Source organism: Vanellus vanellus (assembly GCF_965231255.1).
Source record: "Vanellus vanellus genome assembly, chromosome: 11".
NCBI classification, from domain to species: Eukaryota; Metazoa; Chordata; class Aves; order Charadriiformes; family Charadriidae; genus Vanellus; species Vanellus vanellus.
In genome coordinates, this window is record NC_138916.1 from 25,575,736 (window position 1) to 25,596,769 (window position 21,034).

The 21,034-nt window shown below is 46.7% G+C and overlaps 1 protein-coding gene across 1 annotated transcript in view; it reads left to right on the forward strand.

The window, feature by feature from the left end:
* Nucleotides 1-16,884, forward strand: part of IQGAP1 (IQ motif containing GTPase activating protein 1) — a 75,119-nt gene extending 58,235 nt beyond the window's left edge. The window contains exons 27-38 of the mRNA XM_082488598.1: nt 272-412; nt 505-589; nt 2,810-3,042; nt 3,820-3,952; nt 4,303-4,405; nt 5,256-5,391; nt 7,275-7,362; nt 9,583-9,795; nt 10,863-11,029; nt 11,895-12,017; nt 12,911-13,019; nt 14,764-16,884. Coding sequence (XP_082344724.1) covers nt 272-412; nt 505-589; nt 2,810-3,042; nt 3,820-3,952; nt 4,303-4,405; nt 5,256-5,391; nt 7,275-7,362; nt 9,583-9,795; nt 10,863-11,029; nt 11,895-12,017; nt 12,911-13,019; nt 14,764-14,877 — 1,645 coding nt within the window. The 3' untranslated portion in view covers nt 14,878-16,884. The remainder of the gene's footprint in view (nt 1-271; nt 413-504; nt 590-2,809; nt 3,043-3,819; nt 3,953-4,302; nt 4,406-5,255; nt 5,392-7,274; nt 7,363-9,582; nt 9,796-10,862; nt 11,030-11,894; nt 12,018-12,910; nt 13,020-14,763) is intronic.
* Nucleotides 16,885-21,034: the final 4,150 nt, after the last annotated feature.

Here is a 21,034-nt window from a genome sequence, read left to right on the forward strand (position 1 = left end):
TTTTGCTTAGTGCTCATGTGTGCATGCTGTAAAAAAGGTACAGTTTTGAGTTAGATGAGCCTTTTCTGGCAGTAGCCATTGCAAGGGACAGTAGAGGAGGTAAAAGCAAGAAGTCTTCAGCTCTTCCAGTGCCTGAAAGGTCAACCAGAAGGCAATGCACAGCTCTTGGTAGTCAAGTGAATATAAGCGTGCTTCCATGTTGAGCTAAAAATTGTTGAAATATGCTAGCCTGAGGAATACTCACCTTCACATGTTTTGCTTTTTCAAATAGCAAACTACCGTATGATGTTACACCTGAACAAGCTCTAAATCATGAAGAGGTGAGAACGCGCCTGGATGCCTCAATCAGAAACATGAGGACGGTGACAGACAAGTTCCTCTCTGCCATTGTTAGTTCAGTGGACAAAATCCCGTGAGTCTGGTGTACCGCAGTGTTATCTCTTAGGAGCTGGTGGTGGGTTCGTGCTTGCAGCAGTCTTATTTGCCCTTTTCTTTCTCTCGAAGTTATGGGATGCGTTTCATTGCCAAGGTACTAAAAGACTCCCTGCATGAGAAGTTTCCTGATGCTGGCGAGGATGAGCTTCTGAAGGTGAGGACATGAACATCTTTGTGAATAATTGTCAGCAAAATTGGCCGTGGCAAGCACATCTCATTCTTCTCCTTTGTTGGGTGTGGAGAGGAGTGCATGTAAACCTATACAAAGCTTATTTATTTTCTTGTGTGGATAGAAAATGTTTCACATTGGGCTGTTAATTGTTAGCTTCATATATGTCGCCTGAGATGTAATACAGTGTTCAGAAGGAGGTACCCTGTTGCTTCTGCTTTGCTTTTATATCTTGGGCATTTGGTCCTTCAGGTTTCTTGACTTGGGGGACTCTTGCTCCTCGACAGTAAACCTTGGTTTTGCTGGTATGGTCACAGCCAGCTGCTCCTTTCTTAAAGAGGCAATGTCAAGTTAAGTCTGTATGCAAAATTCTGGTATTCGTAATTCCCCTGTCTCTAACACTCGAGGATGTTTTGACAGCAGTGTGTAGAGGATCACTGTCCGTGATGTCTAGTCAGTTTTGTAATTTGCATTTTGGTACCTTTGGAGAACTGAAAGGATCCTAATAGTAGGCATTCTCAGATGAGTATAGCTTTGGGGTTTTCATTGAAATTTGGTTTTATGGCTTTTGGTAATCATGAAGGCCATTAGGTCCGTGAACACTTTGCATGTTAGTAAAACAAAGTTTGGGTCTTAGAGTACTTGACAACGTCTCTTTAAACTTCTCTGCCTCTGCTTCATTACAAAATAATTACCAATCTGAATGCTGTTTTCTTCTCTCTTCTAGTTCTGTGCTTTCCCATTCTGAGACATCGATTCTTTCTATGCAGGTGAATTAATTTCTTCCATCTGTAAATTTAGGTGGAAAACTGCAGTTTTCATTGATCCTTGTGGAAACAATGTAATGGTCCACATGAAAGTCAAAACTGCAGTTGTGTGCAATGACGAGTCATAGATTATTTTTTTTTAGCAACCAAAGCTACCCATATAATATACTGTTCTTCTCCTATCCCTCAAGTTTGAAAGTTATTAATACAGTCTCTTTCACAGATGTGTGTTCTTATTACTGGTAGTAAACAGCTCTGACTCTTGTCATCCCACGACATAATCTGTGAGAGTACAGCAGGGGCTTGCATGAAACAGTTGTCAAAAGCATGACCTCACTGAAGGCGGTTAATAATTTCTGGGGCTGCTCAGCAATGGATAGATTTTTTCTTTGTTTTCAGCTGTTTGTTCAGACCCCGATCTCTTCTGTGCGTTTAAGTCACATGGCAAGCAGGCGAAGACCTGGCCCTCTGCAAATTTCTGTGAACCACCAGAAAGTACTAGAGCATGCGGTGTGAAGACTATCACTCTACATCAGCATGTTGGGTTAATTCCTTTTCATTGCTGGAATTACTTCTGGCAAAATATCAAATACAGGTTAGAAGTATATTTGTGAGCATATGGATAACGTGACATCTTTATTTTTGGTTCCTCGAAGTTTATTGCTGCTCACACTTGACTAGGTAAATTGGATTTGGAAGCGTCAAATGCCATTCATCTTCTGTACTTCTGATTTTCTTACCTCTGGATTAAATGGTTTTTCAGTTACTCTTGCTAACTTGTAACTGGGGTCTGTGCCTGAAAATGTTGTTCTCTTATTGAAGAAATATTCTGAAAGAGAAAAGGGCTTTGAAGAAGGAATGGAAGGTAGTGTCCTCAGTTTAGCTTTTTGGTGTCCCATGCTTCCTCACCATTTTTGCTTTGTCGGAGATGGCAGACAATTCTGCACGCTTCTCTAAGAATTAGCGCTTGTTCCGTATTGAAACTGCATTGCTGGGTTCCTCTATACCGTGATTGTTCTGCCCTCTGTTAGACTAACTCAATTATGTTTGATTCTCCTTACAGATTGTCTCATGCTCATCCGAGTAGTCTGTTGGTAACTTGTAATTTCTCCTGTCCATACATTTTTAAGTTAAAGTTTTAAGTCTTTATGCATAGGAATATCTGCTGCTGTATTGTCCTGTGACTGGTAGTGCTCAGTCTTCCCTCTTTGTGTTGACTGTCCTATTGTGTCTTAACAATTTTTTTTTTTTTTTTGTTAACACTGTAGATAGTATGTGCTTGTATACAGCAGCACAGCAGAACCTTTAACTTGGAAGGGACCTTTGGTTTACAAGAAAATAATTTATCAGAGCACAGTCAGAATAGTTTCAATAACATTCAGTTTGGTCCTATACCACTGTTTTTTGATGCATTTCTTCTCTACTCAACTTTTCCCAGATTGTTGGCAACTTACTCTATTATCGCTACATGAATCCAGCCATTGTCGCGCCAGATGCGTTTGACATCATCGATCTTTCAGCTGGAGGGCAGCTGACCACGGATCAACGCAGGAACCTCGGCTCCATTGCAAAGATGTTGCAGCACGCTGCATCCAATAAGATGTTCATGGGAGACAATGCGCACCTAAGCATCATTAACGAATACCTGTCACAGTCATACCAGAAATTCAGGTAGACGACCTTCGCTGATTAGGTTGGGAAGTTTGGTAGAGGGTAATGTTGCAAGTAAAAAGGGGGAATCATAGATTTTAAATATGATAAATTCTGTCTCTGTCAAATATGCAGCCTGTTGAAAGTAAGAGCTTGCACTTCAGACTGCCATAAGCATCGGTGACAGTGGCAGAAAAAATGTGTGCCTGGAACTTATGAACAGTACATTGTATGTTAACGAGATTGCCAAGTCAAGTATTTTGACTTAGGAGTTTCTAGAATAAAGCTTGCTTCTGCACATGTTTATTGTGATACTTGGTATGTGGACAACTAGACTGGACATACATTCTTCTGTCCCATGCGAACCCTGGCTCCACGTGAAAACCTAGTGGTGCTCAGGAATAAAGCAGGTTGGCATCCAGTGGTTCATATAGTTGAAGTAAGCTTTTGTTCCAAGGATCGTCATCTTGTACCTCTCATGTTTTGGAATAAAGACAACCAGAGATTGCTGGGAGCAAAGGGTGTTGCGGACGTGTGAACAAAGTCAGCAAAGGCTGAGACTAGTCCTGTGAATGCTGAAAATGAGCCAATGTCAACATGGCCAATATCAGTGATTGAATTTACTGGGTTACTTCTGATGTGTTAAAACTAGAGCTGACAAACTGTAGTATGCCATAATGTACCATAGTTTAAAGAAGAGAGACTATGTTTGGGATTGTCATGGGGAGTTAATGCTCTTGATACATCACATGACTGTCAGGGTCATACTGATTCTTCTTTTCTCTTTTTCCTCTAAAGACGTTTTTTTCAGGCTGCCTGTGAGGTTCCTGAGTTGCAGGATAAATTTAACATTGATGAATATTCTGACTTGGTGACTCTCACTAAACCAGTTATTTATATCTCTATTGGTGAAATCATCAATACACACACGGTAAGTATACATCAGTCACGGTTGCTCCTTATAAGCAGCGCTTACAAAGAGAATGCTGCTTCTGGCCGAAACACAAAGTTACCAAATACAAGGCTGAAAGTTGTCTTTCGATTGTAGTTTGCAAGAACTTGTCGGTTTATAGGATTAAGTAGTTTGTTTGTGGCTTCTCTAACTTCCTTTTGAAAGTATTTGGGTATGTGATAATGGCACAGCTTTGGATGTTGATGTTGCTGCTTGGGAGTTCGGTGAAATAAGATCTTTTTCTAAAATATACCAGCTCAAAGTAGTTATTTTACTGTCTAGGAAAGGATGCACGACTAACAACATAAATGTTCTTTCTGTTCATCTAGTTGCTCTTAGACCATCAAGATGCAATTGCTCCTGAGCACAATGATCCAATTCACGAGCTGCTGGACGATCTCGGAGAGGTTCCTACAATTGAGTCCTTAATAGGTGGTGTAGTTTATTGTACTTCAGAAATATGGGATATTACATTAAATGATTTGAAGTGCAGTAAAGAAACTATCTGAGGAATCATCACAGGTCGTTTGGGAACACACACTCTAAAATGCAGCAGCAGATTTGTTCCACTGTATTCTCTCTGACAGCAGAATTTGTTACCCTGGGAAAAAAAGGGTTCTTTCTCTTCTTCTCCCCAGCCCCCTCACCTCACCCCACTCCAGAAGTTTCCAGAAGGCAAATGGATATTTTTACGTGTTTTCTTTGTTCCGTTACACTGGAGCCTTTTTCCTCTGTATGTGCTTGCGTATCTCTGTCCCAGTTGTGTGCAAAGATCTGTTCTGGACATCTGTATGCTTTCCTTTGAGTGCAGTACTAAGTGTATTAAATGACACGTGTATTAAATGGACACAGTTTTTGGCTCAGTTGCCAACAAGGGCTTCACTCTTCGCTGGGAAAATTCATTCTAATGAGGACACGGACATAAAGGCATGGTCATATTTTGATTTATTTAGTATTTTTTGGCAGGTCAGCTACTCTTCTCAGTAAAGAGTGAGATGCTGAGACACAGTCTGGAATACGCATACATCCTTAAGGCATGCAAACTAGTGATTTTGTGGTGCCTTCCTGGACAGTGCCTTCTCTCAGTTTTGTGATGAAAAAGTCTGTAACATATTCAAGGTGATGTTTGTAAAAGATGGTTTTCGGCTTTTGAGGTGTCCTTTTGACAGTATAGGAAACTGTAGTTTTTCTGTAGTCTATTACATAGGGAAAACTTACAAAGCTCTAGCAGTCGAGAATGTAAAGAATACTGTTTAATCTATAAACTCTTTTTGCTTGTCAGGGGAAGGGTCTGGCAATGTTAATGACCCCAACAGGGAAATGCTGGCTAAGACTGAGGTTTCTCTCACACTCACTAATAAATTTGACGTTCCTGGTGATGAGAATGCGGAGATGGATGCGAGGACGATTCTGTTGAAGTAAGTGAGGGGTAACCACCTGGTGTATTTCCCAAGAGAATGAGGAACCTGAATTTTCAGTTGATCTGTGTGTGAAAATGAGAGAATCGAAGTGTAATTTGAACAAACGTGGGACTATTACTGCAAATACACTGAGCTTGTAGCCATGTCCTTTCAATGCTGCGGCTGTTAAATGTGTTAGTTCTAATGTTGTTAGTTCTTTGCCACTGTTGAATTTGTCATTCTTTAAAAGTCTATCTTGGATGGTTCTGGAGGGGAAAACTACCAGAAAAGAAAACTTTCTAGATGTGAGCGAGTGTGACAGCAACAGTCGGATTTGCCTGCGTGTGAATAATTTGTAAAAATTATCTTAAATAATCTGTAGTGTTTATCACAATTGAAGTCTGTTAATGTAAAATTTAGATGAATCAATACTTATGCTGCCTATATAATGCCCCGTGCAAATGTTTTTTAATAGCATGCGTGTGACATAAAGAAATTTTAAGGGTAACTAAATGTCTAGTGTATGTGAATAACGCTCTGTTGCTACGTTTGCTGGTTCGTGCAGAATTAGCTTCTTTATGCAGCCGTTGAGCAGATTACGTCTGTATCCTATTGGCGAAGCGGGAATCTATGGTGACGATGCTCTTCCTGTAGCTTTCCCCTGTCTATGGGAAATATCTTCAGAGGATACTTTTGCTGTTGCTGCTCTCCTCTTTCGGTTTACAATGCGGTCCCCTTCTCTCTGCACTTGCTGTCCCCCAAACCTGCCTCTTAATATCTGAAGACTAATAGCCTTTTGGGGAAAGAGAGGTGTTCTTAGCCTAATGGAAAGAGACCAATAGAGTGTCAGGGATTTCATTATTGCCAGACTCTATTCCAGGGGATTTAGTACTACTATTGACTCTTGGCCAATTTTAAGCAAACCCCTGCTGCTGAGATTTATAAAGCAGCTACCTGACATTGATGCATATTTACCTGTTCTGATGCATTCCTGGCCAGACACTAGACAGATTAACTGAGAATTCTTCGGCTCAGCTTACACTTGGCCTACGCAGACTGGTGACCTCCCAAAAGAAAATCTTGTCTCCAAAAATAACTTTAAATTAACTGGGCTTCTCAAAAGATAGATCAGTGTTTCCCTACTCACCAGAAGAAGGTGACATTGGTTTCAAAAGTAAAGACATACCAGGTGTGCTGGTAGTCATCTAAGTTGTGGGTGATGAGGAAGGTGTGCACGTGATGTGCTTTGTGTGGTGCCAGAGATAATTCCATCCTGACTATGAAGTACTAAAGGTGCTAATTCGGTTTCATGGTGTGGCTCAAGAACAGCATTGCCTCAGAGTGGGCACTGGCTGCGATAAATCACAGGCCAGATCAAGGAGCAACCCTGTCTGTCACTAGATTGGAGTCAGGGGTCTGCCTCGGCTCGGCTACCCTACACATAAGAGAATAGTCCTGTGGAGATTTTTGATACCTGTTACAAAGCACTGAAGTGCACTTCTGGACGGATAATATTACAGACTTTTTCTGGCTGCACAGATTCGCTGTGGCTGCTACCTGCTTTACCTTTCACCTTGGAATTGCAGCTTCTGTGGTCCGCATGGCAGTGCTGGGGCTGCCTTGGAATGTGTGGGTAACGTCCTTGCTGTTTGAGGAGGGTCTGGGGGGAAACCCCTATGTACTATGTAGATGAAACTTTCAGTGAACCAGTTGCTGATAACACTGTCAAAAAAGTAAAGTACTACTCAAGGTTCCGGTCTGCTCTAGCATATGACTACCTAAGTACGCATCCATCTGACTTTAGGTAAATCAGTAGTGCTGGTGTTATTGCAGAACAGAACAGTATTGAAGGTCTTTCAGTTTAAAGTTTTTTTCTCCTATTCTCCTTGATTTCTTTTCAGCACAAAACGTTTAATTGTCGATGTAATCCGCTTCCAACCAGGGGAGACGCTGACTGAAATCCTGGAAACGCCAGCTACCTCAGAGCAAGTATGAAGTTGTTTACCTGTGTTCTTTTTAGACTAGGAAACTGCCGTCTGTCTAGATATATGTGGGTAGACTTGGGAATCTGCATTTATGTACTGCACCCAAGCGGTCTCCACTGATGTTGGAGCAGTGTGTAACAGTAATAAGAAGGGGAATATAATGGAAATCATAGAATCATAAAATGGTTTAGGTTGGAAAGGACCTTGAAGATCATCGAGTTCCACCCCCCCTGCCATAGACAGGGACACCTCCCACTAGATCAGGTTGCCCAAGACCACATCCAGCCTGGCCTTGAACACCTCCAGGGATGGGGCCTCAACAACCTCTCTGGGCAACCTGTGCCAGTGCCTTATCACCCGCAAAGTGAAAAATTTCTTCCTAATGTTTAATCTGAACTTGCTCTCTTCCAGTTTAAAGCCATTCCCCCTCGTCCTGTCGCTACGTGCCCTAGTAAAAAGTCCTTCCCCGGCTCTCCTGTAGGCCCCCTTTAGGGACTGGAAGGCTGCAATAAGATCTCCCCGGAGCCTTCTCTTCTCCAGGCTGAACAGCCCCAACTCTTTCAGCCTCTCCTCATAGGAGAGGAGCTCCAGCCCTCGGATCATCCTCGTGGCCCTCCTCTGGACACGTTCCAGCAGGTCCATGTCCTTCTTCTGTTGGGGACTCCAGAGCTGGATGCAGTACTCCAGGTGGGGTGGAGGGGCAGAATCACCTCCTTTGACCTGCTGGCCACACTTCTTCTGATGCAGCCCAGGATACAGTTGGCCTTCTGGGCTGCGATCGCACGCTGCCAGCTCATGTTGAGCTTCTTGTCAATCGGCACCCCCAGGTCCTTGTCCTCAGGGCTGCTCTCCAGCCATTCCCTGCCGAGCCTGTATTTGCGCTTGGGATTGCCCCGACCCAGAGGTAGGACCTTGCACTTGGCCTTGTTGAACTGCATGAGGTTGGCTTGGGCCCACCTGTCCAGCCTGTCCAGGTCCCTCTGGATGGCATCCCTCCCCTCCAGCATGTCTACCTCGCCAAACAGCTTGGTATCATCGGCAAACTTGTTGAGGGTGCACTCGACCCCACTGTCCATGTCACCAACAAAGTTGTTGAACAGTACAGGCCCCAGTACCGACCCCTGAGGAACACCACACGTCACTGCTCTCCACTTGGACATCGAGGCGTTGACCGCAACTCTTTGAGTGCGACTGTCCAGCCAGTTCTTTATCCACCGAGTGGTCCATTTGTCGAATCCGTGTCTCTTCATTTTAGAGACCAGGATATCATGTGGGACAGTGTCAAAACGCTTTGCATGAGTCCAGGTAGATGACATCAGTTGGTCTTCCCTTGTCCACTGCCACTGTAACCCCTTTGTAGAAGGCCACCAAATTTTTCAGGCATGACTTGCCCTCGGTGAAGCCATGCTGGCTGTCACCAATCACCTCCTTGTTTTCTACGTGCCTCAGCAGAGTTTCCAGGAGGATCTGCTCCATGATCTCGCCAGGCACAGAGGTGAGACTGACTGGCCTGTAGTTCCCTGGGTCTTCCTTGTCTCCCTTTTTGAAAATAGGGGTTATGTTTCCCCTTTTCCAGTTGGCAGGAACCTCGCCATACCACCACGACTTCTCAAATATGGTGGCTAGTGGCTTAGCGACCTCATCTGCTAGCTCCCTCAGGGCCCGCGGATGTATCTCATCAGGTTCCATAGACTTGTGCACCTTCAGATTCCTCAGGTGGTCTCGCACTTGATCTTTACCTACAGTGGGCAGTTCTCCATTTTCCCAATCCTCATCTTTGCATTCTGCATCAAGGGCAGTGCGGCTGCAGTCCTTGCCAGTGAAGACTGAGGCAAAGAAGTCATTGAGTGCCTCAGCTCTGTCTCTGTCCCGAGTAACCAGTTCTTGCGGTTCCTTCCAGAGAGGCCCCACAGTTTCCCTAGTCTTTCTTTACAAATTAATTAATTTATAATTAAATAAATAAATTGTATGTGTGAATCTTACTCCTCTAATAGTTGCTAGAAACCATTTTTCTGGAAGACCGTTTTAAATGGCAGGTAAGCTGCTGGTTCCCATATGTGGAATGTGCTCATCAAACATGGATTCACTGGAGTCAGTATGGGAATGACCAAGCACAACTCTGTATTCTGTGTTACACTGGAGGTCAGACAATCTGTTTCTGGTTCTTTGTCACCTTAAAATTCATCTGCTTATGGACTTGTAATTTTTTGTTTTCTTTTTCTAGGAAGCAGAGCATCAAAGAGCTATGCAGAAACGGGCCATTCGTGATGCTAAAACTCCTGATAAGATGAAAAAATCTGTGTCTGTAAAGGAAGATGGCAACTTGAATCTTCAAGAAAAAAAAGATAAAATTAAGACCGGCCTGAAGAAGTTGGCAGAACTGGGAACAGTGAATGCAAAAAATAAATACCAGGAACTAATCAATGACATTGCAAAGGTACGCCAGTCGGTGCTTTCCTAGTAATCATAGTGGAGTTTTCCTGGAGTTGGCAGCGTTGTGAAACTGGCATAAGTTTTCAGGAGGAGTAACTTTTGTAGTAGCTAATTTTCAGACATGAAGCCTGCATTTTGCTGCAGTGTTTCTACCTCTTGGCTTTTGGGAAGTCCTTTATTTTCACAGGATGCTTGTGTTTTCTCAAATGACTCTGTTGCCAGCATCTCCAGCACTTTAAGGAAAAGCATTGTAGCTTGGAGGGGAAGTCCCGATGTGTGATCTTTTTTTCTGCTCCTTTTCACTAATTTAAGCAGCGCCTTACTCACACAAGGATGTTTTACCTGTAGGCATCCTAACCGTTATTTTTATTTAAATGTACCCGTTCAAGAATACCTAAATGATAAAGGGGGGAGCTAAGAAAAACTTGCAAAAGTGATCTAACACTGTTGTACGTTGCTACGGTGACAATGTATTTTCTATCACATTTGCCAAAAAAATCTTTGGGAAATGTTATGTATGTAAAGTGAATAAATAATTGCATTTAGGGATCCAATTAGAATTAATCATACTGTCACCAATATGTATCAAAAATGAAAATAGAAGTTGACTTGAACACATCGTATTTTTTGCTCAGGTATTAGGGTATCATATGCTTAAAGATGGCTGATTAACAAAGAAGGATAAGGAAGTCTGTGCGCTGCTGTGGTTACAGTGCTTGATTTGTAAGATGCCTTTCCTACCCAGTGGCGGCAAAAATCGCTGCGTGCCTTTAGATCACGTACTGCTGGCGCCCACTCTGGTCATTGCAACTAGGACGGGTTGAAGTTTGAGAAAGCAACAAAAGGTTCAAATCAGCTGCTGTGTACAGTTGGTTAGTTCCAAAAGTAGGCAACACAGAGAAGAAGTGGTGACGCTTAAACTGGTGCAAGTGCACCTGAGGGCTCCAGCTTGTAGCATGAAGCGAGGCTAAGCAAAATCAAACCTGCGATTGAAATACTCCGCTCTGGGCTTGAGCAACTGGAGAGCTTGAATGCCCGTTAAGTCTCTGCCTGTCTTTCTCTGCGGTGTAGGATATCCGAAATCAGCGTAGATACCGTCAGAGAAGAAAGGCGGAGCTGGTGAAACTGCAGCAGACATACAGTGCCTTGAACTCCAAAGCTACTTTTTATGGGGAACAAGTGGATTATTACAAAAGCTACATCAAAACCTGCTTGGATAATCTGGCCAGCAAGGGCAAGTGAGTATCTCGGAACTATGCTGTGGCCCTGGAAGTGTTTCTTACAGAAAGCATGTGTAGCTTGTTGCTAAGAAAAATCATAATGCCATCTGCTCAAAGCTCCTCTGCCAAGCTCTTTACTGCAGTGATGGTTCTAGTAAAAGGGTCTCAACAGTGGTGGAAAATACAGGGAGAGGGCGGTGCCCCGAATGGGGTCAAAAAGACATTCTTGAAAGAATTTTGGTCCCTCTGGGAGACGGGAGCGTAGAGAGTCAGTGGGAATGAAGCGGGTTGCCCAGATAATGTACATGCTGCTCAGTCAGTCTGTCTTGTCATCCTTTCTAGGAGCAGAGAATGAAAATAACGTAGTTGTCTACAAGGAAAGCACTGGTCATGAATTGTCCTCTTTTTATCCCAAATGGAGTCAGTTGTTGTAGTGCAAGCCAATTCAGATTTTTCTGGAGGAAAAAAAAAAAGTGTCTTTCTCTGCAGTGAGAGGCGGGAAGACCAACTGCCAGTGCGGAGGCAAGAAACTTATTGAGTAATTTCAGCCTTTTCTCCACGTCAGTTGTCACCAGATCCCCTTTTGCCTAACGATAGATGGTACTGCTTTCTGTGAAGTACCATGTGGTTATATTTTGGGGTATTTTTATTGTTGTTTTTATTCTCCTATAGGGTAAGAGTTATAATGGAAAATCTGATCTGAGCTACAAGTGCCTTTGTAGATAAACTCATTAGTAGAAATACATCATCTGTCAGCTGCCTTAGTCACAGTTGATTAGCTATACTGGTTCTATCCCCTCATCCAAATAGGATTAAATGTTTGCTGTCCAAAATCTCTTTATTCGTTTGACTGATCATCTTGTTTGTTTGGGTCTCTTTGCAGAGTCTCTAAGAAACCTCGGGAGATGAAAGGCAAAAACAGTAAAAAGATTTCTCTAAAATATACAGCAGCTCGACTTCATGAGAAGGGAGTGCTCTTAGAGATTGAGGACCTGCAAGCTAACCAGTGAGTATCATTTTAAAACTCTTTAAAGCTAAATAACCTTCTTGGAGGAAGAGGAAAACAGGTATGTTAAAGTCTTGTCTGTTTCTTCAAACTAGTCTAGGCGCTGGCAATTGAGGAACAGAAACTCAGATTTGTTTGAGATTGTGACAGATTGTCTTGCAATTTTGTTCTTGGAATTTAGCATTGTTGGTAGACTTAGCTATTAAAGCTGAATAAATTGTTTTGGCGATCTAGGCTGGCGTCCCTAGGGCCAAGACGCATTGCAAGTTCTCTTTTTTTCTGGTTGAAGTGAGGCAGGTCTTTGACTGAGAAGTGTAACGGGATTTAAACGTGACATCCTCTTCCCACCCGCCCCTTCCCTGTCACCCCCAGAGTCCTGGAGGGGGGTACCTCCTCGGGACTGCTACTACAGTTAATAGCTCTCACTGTTGGAAAATGAACTTAATGCTAGCTTGAGTTTGTCCAGCTGCGGTTTGCTATCCTTGAGAACTTGGTGTATCTTCTGTGGCATACAGAGAAGCTGCCTGTTACTAGAATTTTTTTCAACCCTGAATCATATTTTGTACTTTGCACTAAATGAGGGGCGTGTGTGCAGCACTAAAGTAGACTGTTTAGACTGCACAGGCTAAATTGCTGTATTTCCTACCCCGCTTGTGTGAAGGTGTGATCTACCGGATGTAGCTGTACTGGATGTACTCTCTAGAGTCTGTTAGGTTTCCATTCATTGTTGTATTGAGTCTGGTCGGCTTTTACAGTCTCGTTCCAAATGGGGATACAGAATAAAGGGTTAAGAATAGAACTCTTAGAAATTTATCTTCAGGTTTCACCTTATATATTCTCTCCCTGTTTCAGTAGAAATTGCATGTTCAGTAATGAACTGTGTTTTTTCATAGGTTTAAAAACGTGATATTTGAGATCAATCCAACAGAAGAAGTAGGAGATTTTGAGGTAAAAGCGAAATTCATGGGAGTACAGATGGAAACCTTTATGTTACATTATCAGGTAAGAACTGGCCTATTTAATAGTGGCATCTAAGCTCTGCTTGCCCAACTCTTCATCAGCATAATAACGGCATGTTTTCTGCCTGAACAGTCTGAAAAATGCTCTCAGAACCAGCCCATCTGTCGCAGGTGAAACAGATGCAATGCAAATGGGGGATTCAGACTACTTTTGTTTCTTCACTAATGAGAGCCTGATGTCAGTCTGTGTTCTTAGTTACGCTTCTGTGTACACACACAAAACGAACGTGTGCACTTTCAACCGCTTCCTGCAGCAGCACAGGGATTGGGAGTCTGTGGCAGCAGTCAGCCGGGCTCGGATGTGGTGGCTGCAGCCGGCTATGACATATCGGTATTCTTTCTGCCACCCCACGCTCACTGGTTTCCTCAGCCATACAGTTCTTCGGAGTCCTCAGCCTTTGCTTCAGCCAGGCCACCAGAACGGGCATAGCGACTGACCTTCTCCCAGATAGTTCTCTCTTCTTCCTCCCATGCCAGTACTGTCACGCATGGTGTCTCTGTCCCCTTCTTCCACTTCTCTCCTTGCCCACACAACTTGGGCATCGTTAGGTTTGTTAATCTTGGGTGGTTCAGGGGTCTCAAAACAGGTTGTGTGCAGGAGCACCTTCTGTTGCGGTAAGTCTGTGCCACCTAGCTGGCTGCTGGGAGGGACAGCTGCCTCGTGTGTGACGTTCCCGTGCGCTGAGGACTCCCCTGGCTCGTCCTGGTCCTGATCCATCAGAGCTGGCCACGGACTTGGTTCACGGGGCTACCCGAGGTTGCTCAGGCACATGTGTTGCCACACCACTGTGTCTTTGGAGCATTGCTTTGCAGAAGAAGCAGCTGTTCTGAGAGGACAGCAAGGAGGGAACTGCCAGCGGTCATCCAAGTACAGCATTAACAGTGGCATCAGTTAAAAAGACTTTCCTTGCCATTGCCAAATTTTTTACAGAAAGCAGCAGAAATAGCTTTATGATTGTTTACCCAGCGTCACCCAGGCTGGACAGCTGCGGGAGCCAGACTCAGGGGTTGGAAGGCACGCAACGTTTCCCCGCAGTAGCACTACCACTACCTGAATGCCTTCTCCAGCATGCATTGTTCAAGAGTGGTCTTGCTGGAAGAAAGTCATTGTGGAGACAAACCAGTGCAGGGAGTCATGTTGCTCTGTGAGGCGCATCGCTGACAAGGGCAAAGTGTAACTAGAAACGCTGCCCACGTGGACGCCCGAGAGACTGCATCGACGTCATGTACATAGTCCCCACAGAGAGGCTATTTCTTTCTCTGCCCTGGAGTGCAGTGCTCTAAATGCCCTCGCTGAGACCTGTGGCAACTAAGATTTTTAGAAAGTGATGCTGTGGAATGTTGTAATGTTTCATGGGTCCATAATATAATTAGGCACGTGGAGAGCCTTTCTAAATGTTACAGCAACCTTATGGCTGCCGTGCAAATGCAAAGCCTGGAGCTGGCTAGATCTGAAACATGGCTTTCTTAGGGTGGTCTTCCATTTCTTCCCTCTTTCGTAATTATTCTCATAAACCCAGATTAAAAAAATCAAGATCTTAAATGCCTTAGAGCGACTTTATTTTTCGTGCTGTATGAGCAGATCTTTAACGAGTCTCTCGTTTTTCTATCTTGTGCCATGTACTTTGTGATAGATATTGCTCAAAAACCTACTGTACCACAGGTTCTTGTATATTCTTGGTAACCTCTTGAGGATTCCTCGCTCATACGGGTATTCTCTTTGGCAGGATCTTTTGCAGCTGCAGTATGAAGGTGTTGCGGTCATGAAGTTGTTCGACAGAGCAAAAGTGAATGTCAACCTTCTGATCTTTCTTCTGAATAAGAAATTCTATGGGAAGTAGCCGACCTCTGCCAGCAAGTCTGTGAAAGGGGAGATGAGTAGACACCTGCACATGCAACTTTTAATGACGTAGCTATGTATCTGTATATGCCCATGCTGTGCTAAAATATATCCAATGTATCATGAAGGAGGACTAAGAACCTCTTGTGAATTGACAACACTGATTGAGTCTGCAGGGAGTTGGTTTCTTGTTTATTTATGATCTTCATCTTCAACTTTGAAGGTCCCCTGAAACGCAGTTAATTTAGAATGTATTTTTACATGGCGCTGGGGATTAAACTAATGTTAGAGTATGTTTAGATTATCTGGATGCTTTATTTGCCTAATTGTGCGCTTCGTGAGGCTTGAAGTCTTGTTGCCTGTGCGAAGAGAAAGCTGGCACTGTGCAGCGGTCGTTTTGCCTCGTCCCGAAAGCAAAAAAGGGTTGCAGATAGATTGTATTTGGACTCCAATTATTCTCTTATTATGTACTATAGTGACATAGAACAGCTTTATTTTTCTTGATTTTTTTTGTTTATCACGCTGTAATAATTTACAGAGGGCCTCTTAAAATAGAGGGACCATGGAATGTATTTACTAGTGCTTACAGATGAAAAGCCTTTCGGGGAAGGGGAGGGAAACAAAAAATTTCTTGAGACACGTTAACTTTTAATGTTGCTTGCAAAGCATTTGAAATGTAAAAATAACTTTTTTCCAGTTTAGAGCAATGTTCTATATATCTGTATCTGATGCAATATATGTTAGGCTTTACCTGCAGACTTGTCAAAGGAAGAAGACTATCTTAAATAAGTTGGCTTTTAAAAAGTTTAATTTTTCTAACTGTACTCAAGTTCGCCTTTCTTTTGCTACTTTGTTTTTTCTTTTCACCCTGGTGGTGGTGCTGGCTGCTCTGCTACATCCAATAAAAATGCGGAGACTCTTTAAAAAAAAAAGGCCTTTTAAATTCATCGGTTACTGCAGCTCTCCCCCCAGTTTTTATTCATAGGTCACTTGTGGCGTTCGTGCAGATTACTGAGTTTAATTAAACTGCTTTATCTCTGATCTACACTGAGCTAGCGATTTCAGCTTAGATTTTTTTTTCCCTCATGAAAGACACTCATAGTATTTGAAGTGGCTGCATCCCTGAGGATGACCTCTCAGAAGCATCCTCTCAGAAGCAAGTGTTTGTTTCAGCCTGTTGGTGTCTAGGCTGTATTTAAACATGCAGTGGGAGGTGTTCCTGCCCAGGACAGGGGGTTGGGTTGGAATGAAATGATCTTTAAGGGCCCGTCCAACCCAAACCATTCTGTGGTTCTGTTTTGATGTTGGTGCGTGTGCGGTCCAACCCAATAACAAAAACTACTTACCAAACCCAAGAAAGATCTTTATGGTCCAGATCATCTGAAACAAATACCTCAGAACTGGATTTCCACTGAAATCTAAGAGGTCTGAAATGGGATAAATTCTCGCCCTTGGTTTTTTTGTGTTTGATTGGTTTTTTGTTAGGGTTTTTTTTTTCCCTGCCTCTGAATTTGCTATATCATAGAAGGACTTAAATTTATTCCTTTGATTTAGGGATGATGGAAATAATAGTAGAACGTTATAAAATAATTGTTAGGAAAATGAACCACAGGGACTGATCATCCCCCCCTTTTTTTCTTTTTTTTTTTTTTTAATGAATATTTTTAATACTTTTCAATGTCTGTCAAATAAATTTCAACTATAACCCAGCTGGGATTCAGGGACCAGGTGATGAGGTGTAATGGGGCCTGTGTAGTACCCATGGGGAAAGCCTGCTTACTCATGATTTACAATAATTTCTTTGTTGCCTACACCTATTGAAAAAACAGGGTTTTGGCAAAAATTGAAAAAAAAAAACAACGAACAAATCAGTTCTTTGAAAATAATCTTAAAAATGGGAAAGAGTCTACTCCTTTTAGCAGAGCAACAGTATGGAACTGCGGAGACTGTGTTGTTTTTTTTTGTTTGTTTGTTTAAAGGAAATGCTCTATTAAAAGATCCAATCAGCACTTAATTATATGTATTTTATGATTTACTGGTCGTTTAGCTTTGCTTACTCCATTACACCACTGTGTTTACCATGGAAGTAGCTACAAGTACAAAATGTGTAGTCTTTCCCTCCTGGTAAAATTCACCTTTGTAGCTGATGTCTAATTGAACATTGTCCCTACGGCGTTGTGGGAACTGAGCGCAGGCAGCCGCCACCAGCACCCAGCTGGGCAGCGCCGCGCCATGGGGGACACGGTGCAGCTGCGTCACCCCGACTCCATGTGTCTCCTGCCTCCTCGGCGGTCAGTCCTGGCTGTGGTGCGAGGAAACACGACGGGTGACACAACACAGCTGGGGTGGAGGCGTGACGGTGCGCTCCCTGCCCCGAGGACCTCCCTGTGACCATGTAGCAGCTGCAGGGACCCACGCTTCCCACCCTCCCAGAACGCTCCAGCCCCATCCTGACCAGCACAAGTCAGCCCTCAATGGTGTCTTACTCTCACTTAACAGAAATGTCTTTTGATTTAGCCTACGGTATAGGCCAAGGTCCTTGCGGATGGTCCTGCAACCTGCTTGGCCTCCCACACTGGGGTTCTCTCCGAATATCCCCAAATCCTCCCCCAGGGCCCCAAACATCCCGAGATCTTTCCCCATAGCTGACAGCAACATTCAAACTGTCCCTGTCCTGTGGGGCTGGCACCTGTGAGAGCTTTTGGCAAGCTGCTGCAGGACCTGGGGTGAACCTTTGACGCGCCAGCAGAGCCAGTTGTCCCCAACGTGTCATGTAACACCCCAGCCTCCATGGACAAGCTTAAAATGCATCTGTCCAGCAAAACCATGTCATGGAGCGTTTGTTTCTTTGTGTATGAGCATGAGCCACAAAAGCCAAACTGTTCGTCATGACTTCTACTGCCATCTCTCGTCACGGCTCTGCCAAGGATTGTGCCGACAGGGAAATGTTTTCTGCTCCTGGGAACCATCTCCAGGTCGTGAATCTCAGTTGTAGGACTGGAGTAATTTCTAGAGCAAGACTAATGCTAGTGCACGTGAGGGGTGAAGCTCTCCTGTAATGATAGGGGTTCTCTCTTCCGTATGGGAAGAAAGGTAACTGAGCATCTGGAGAAAGGGGGCAGATATAGTGATAAGGAACTCTTGCCCCTAAGGATTCCTCTTGTGACTGGATGGAAATTTTAGTTCACAGCTTTTATCACCCAACACTATGGGGCCAGCCAGGTTCTTTCAGGGACCTTGGCAGAACAATGACATCACTAAGTTGTTGTTGTGGTTTAGCGCCAGCTGGAGCCAGGACCATGCAGCCGCCCGGCTAGGGTGGGGGACAGAACCAGAAGAGTAAAAGTGAGAAAACTCGTGGGCAGCGATACAGACAGTTTAACAGGCAGAGCAAAAGCCGCGCGCGCAGGCAGAGCAGAAAAAGGAATTCACTCCCCGCTCCCCACGGCTCAGCCGTCCCCAGCACAGTCGGGCTCCATCACGCAGAACGGTGACTTGGGAAGACAAATGCCATCACTCCAAACATCCCTCCCTTCCTCCTTCTTCCCCGGCTTTATATACCGAGCATGACATCACACAGCACAGAACATCCCTTTGATGGGTTGGGGTCGGCTGTCCCGGCTGTGTCCCCTCCCAACTTTCTGTGCCCCCCAGCCCTCGCTGGCGGGGGGTGAGGAGCAGAAAAGGCCGTGAGAGCTCAACAACAGCCAAACCGGCAGTGCGCTGTCACACTGTTCCCATCCCAAACCCAAAACACAGCGCTGCACCAGCTGCTAGCAAGAGTTAACTGCTGTCCCTGGCTGCCGCGGCATCGCAGGTTTTGCTATTCCAGCAAAAATTTTGCTTGGACCAGCAGCAGTTCTGGTCCAAGTCCCACTCAGGGCCTGTAACCGCCTGTCCCCCTCTGATGCGGTCGTCACAGCCCCTGTGGCCGATGCCTGGGACCAGTGAGGAGGGGAGTTGTCAGCCACAGAGAATGGTCGTTTGCCTTATGAAACGGTGTTAGTTCTGCTAACCTCATCACCAGGAGCAGGAGATACTGGTCACAGCTGTACATACTGTTCTGACATTGTACTTCGTTTTTTGGGGGTGGTGTTTTTTTTCAGAGTGCTCCACCTCAGCCTCCCTCCCTCCGTACTAAACCCAAACTATCTGCCGTGGGCCCATACTGCTTTTGTCTGGTTTGTGCGTGTGTTGTGATGCCGATAGCACCAGTGTCTGTGAGCAGATCACCTTCCAGTGTTCCGTTGGATCCTGAAGCGCTTCATCCTACTGCCGGTTCAGTACCGCTCCCGAGTCTTGTCTGCCCCTTCACGCAGTTTTTTTCCCGGTTTTCCCTTGTCCCCTTTCTCCCACCTCATCTCCCGCCTCCCGCGGCCATTCTCCATCACTGTGACCGGGTGTCTCTCCACCGCCGGCGGGTACCAGTGTTCACGGGACGGTGTGGGCGGGAAGGGACCGTTACGGGCCACCTGCTCCGCCCCCCGCCGTGGGCAGGGACCCCCCCGCTACTCCAGGTCGCTCAGCCTGTGCAGGCGGGAAGGGAGGCAGACGGATGGGAGCGTCGGCGGGACCGAGGCAACCCCTGCTCGGGGTGGGATGGGGCCGCACACACCGAGGGAGCCCCGGGACGGCGTCCCGCGCCCGGGCGGAGAACAGCTCTCGGCCCCGGTGGGCAGCGCCCGGCCCCGAGCAGCACAGCGGATACTGCCGGTAGCACGGAGGGACGGGCCGGGACGGGCCTGAGCCGTTAAAACCACAAAGAACGAGAACCGGCCCATAGCGGGCGGTGGGGCCAAGCGCTGGTTAAATAAAGCGGGGGGCGGGGTTGGGCCGCCCGCGCGTGCCCAGAAGGGCGGCGGCGGTGGTGTGGGATGCCCCAACCGGAGCCGCGGCAGGCGGGCCCGGGCTCTGCTCTCCCGGCGGGTGCGAGCGCTGCCCCGGGGTCGGTGGGGGCTGTCGGGGCCGAGCCCGTGTCCGGCCGGGAAGAGCAGGGGCAGCCCTGCCCGGCTCCCAACCGCTCCTCGTTGGAGCTGGGCAGCCTCTGCTGCTCCCGGTGTGGCTCCGCCAGCAATGGCCCGGGGGCTTCTTGCGGCTCTCGTGGCCTGCTCCAGCAACCGTACCAACGATGATACCAAATACTTCTTCCTCCGCTCAGCTATCGTCGTGGCAAACCTTCACCCGCCCGCCTCTGCCCCTCCTCCCGCCTCGTTCTCGCCGCTGCTGCTGCCCCCGCGTGGCCGAAGCTCGGTACTGCAGCGCCGCTGCATCCCCGGCGGCGGGGGAGGGCCAGGAGCACCGGGGAGGCGAGCGAGCCCCTTCGCCGGGAGCGGGGGTGTCTCCTGCCCGCTAGCCGCCCGGCGGTGGCGGGGCGGCAAGCTTCAAAGTGCCCGCTGCGGCAGGCTGCCGATCCGCTGGAGGCGAGCCGGCTCCGGGCAGCCCCCGGGAGTTACCCGAGAGCTGACGGAAGGCACGAGGGGAAGAAGGCGGGCACCCCCGCTGGGCGCAGGCGTCGGGCGCATCCCCAACTCGTCAGAGCTCCCCCGGAGTCTCGCCCGTCACCCCTAGGGCCGTGTCCCGCCCCGCAGTGGTGGCCCACGCGCCGGCACAGCGGCCGCTGCCCCCCGAGCTGCGGGAGCCCCGTTCCCCGTCAAAGTGCCTGGCCCCAGGTCCCGCTGCGGAGGGGGGAGGGGGGGGCTGCGCAACCGGTTTATTTAGTGCTGTGGCACACAAATCTATAAAGTTTGTAAGAAGCAAAAGCTGGAGTTTGGGGAATTCCGCCCCCCCCCCCCCCGCCGTTTAGCCCGGCCGCGCCTCCCCGTCGCCCCGGCAACGGCCCCGCGCCGCCGCAGGTGCCTCTTCCCCATGGCAACGGCTCTCCGGAAGCGGAGGGGGCCAGAGGAAAATGGTGCCCAGCTTGAAATCGGAGTGGGGCGGCCTGGGGGGAGAGCGGGGCCGCCCGGGGGGGAGAGCGGGGCCCGCGGCGCCGCCACGAGCACGTCGTGAGGCAGCTGGACGGCGTCAAGGTGAATGGGGGCCCTGAGGGGGCCCTGAAGGGGTCTGGGGAACGGGGGATCTCAGGGAATGGGGGGCACTGTAGGCTCGGAGCGGGTGTTACTGGGCCCGGCTCCCCACGGCGTCCCTTCGGCCTGGGGGGT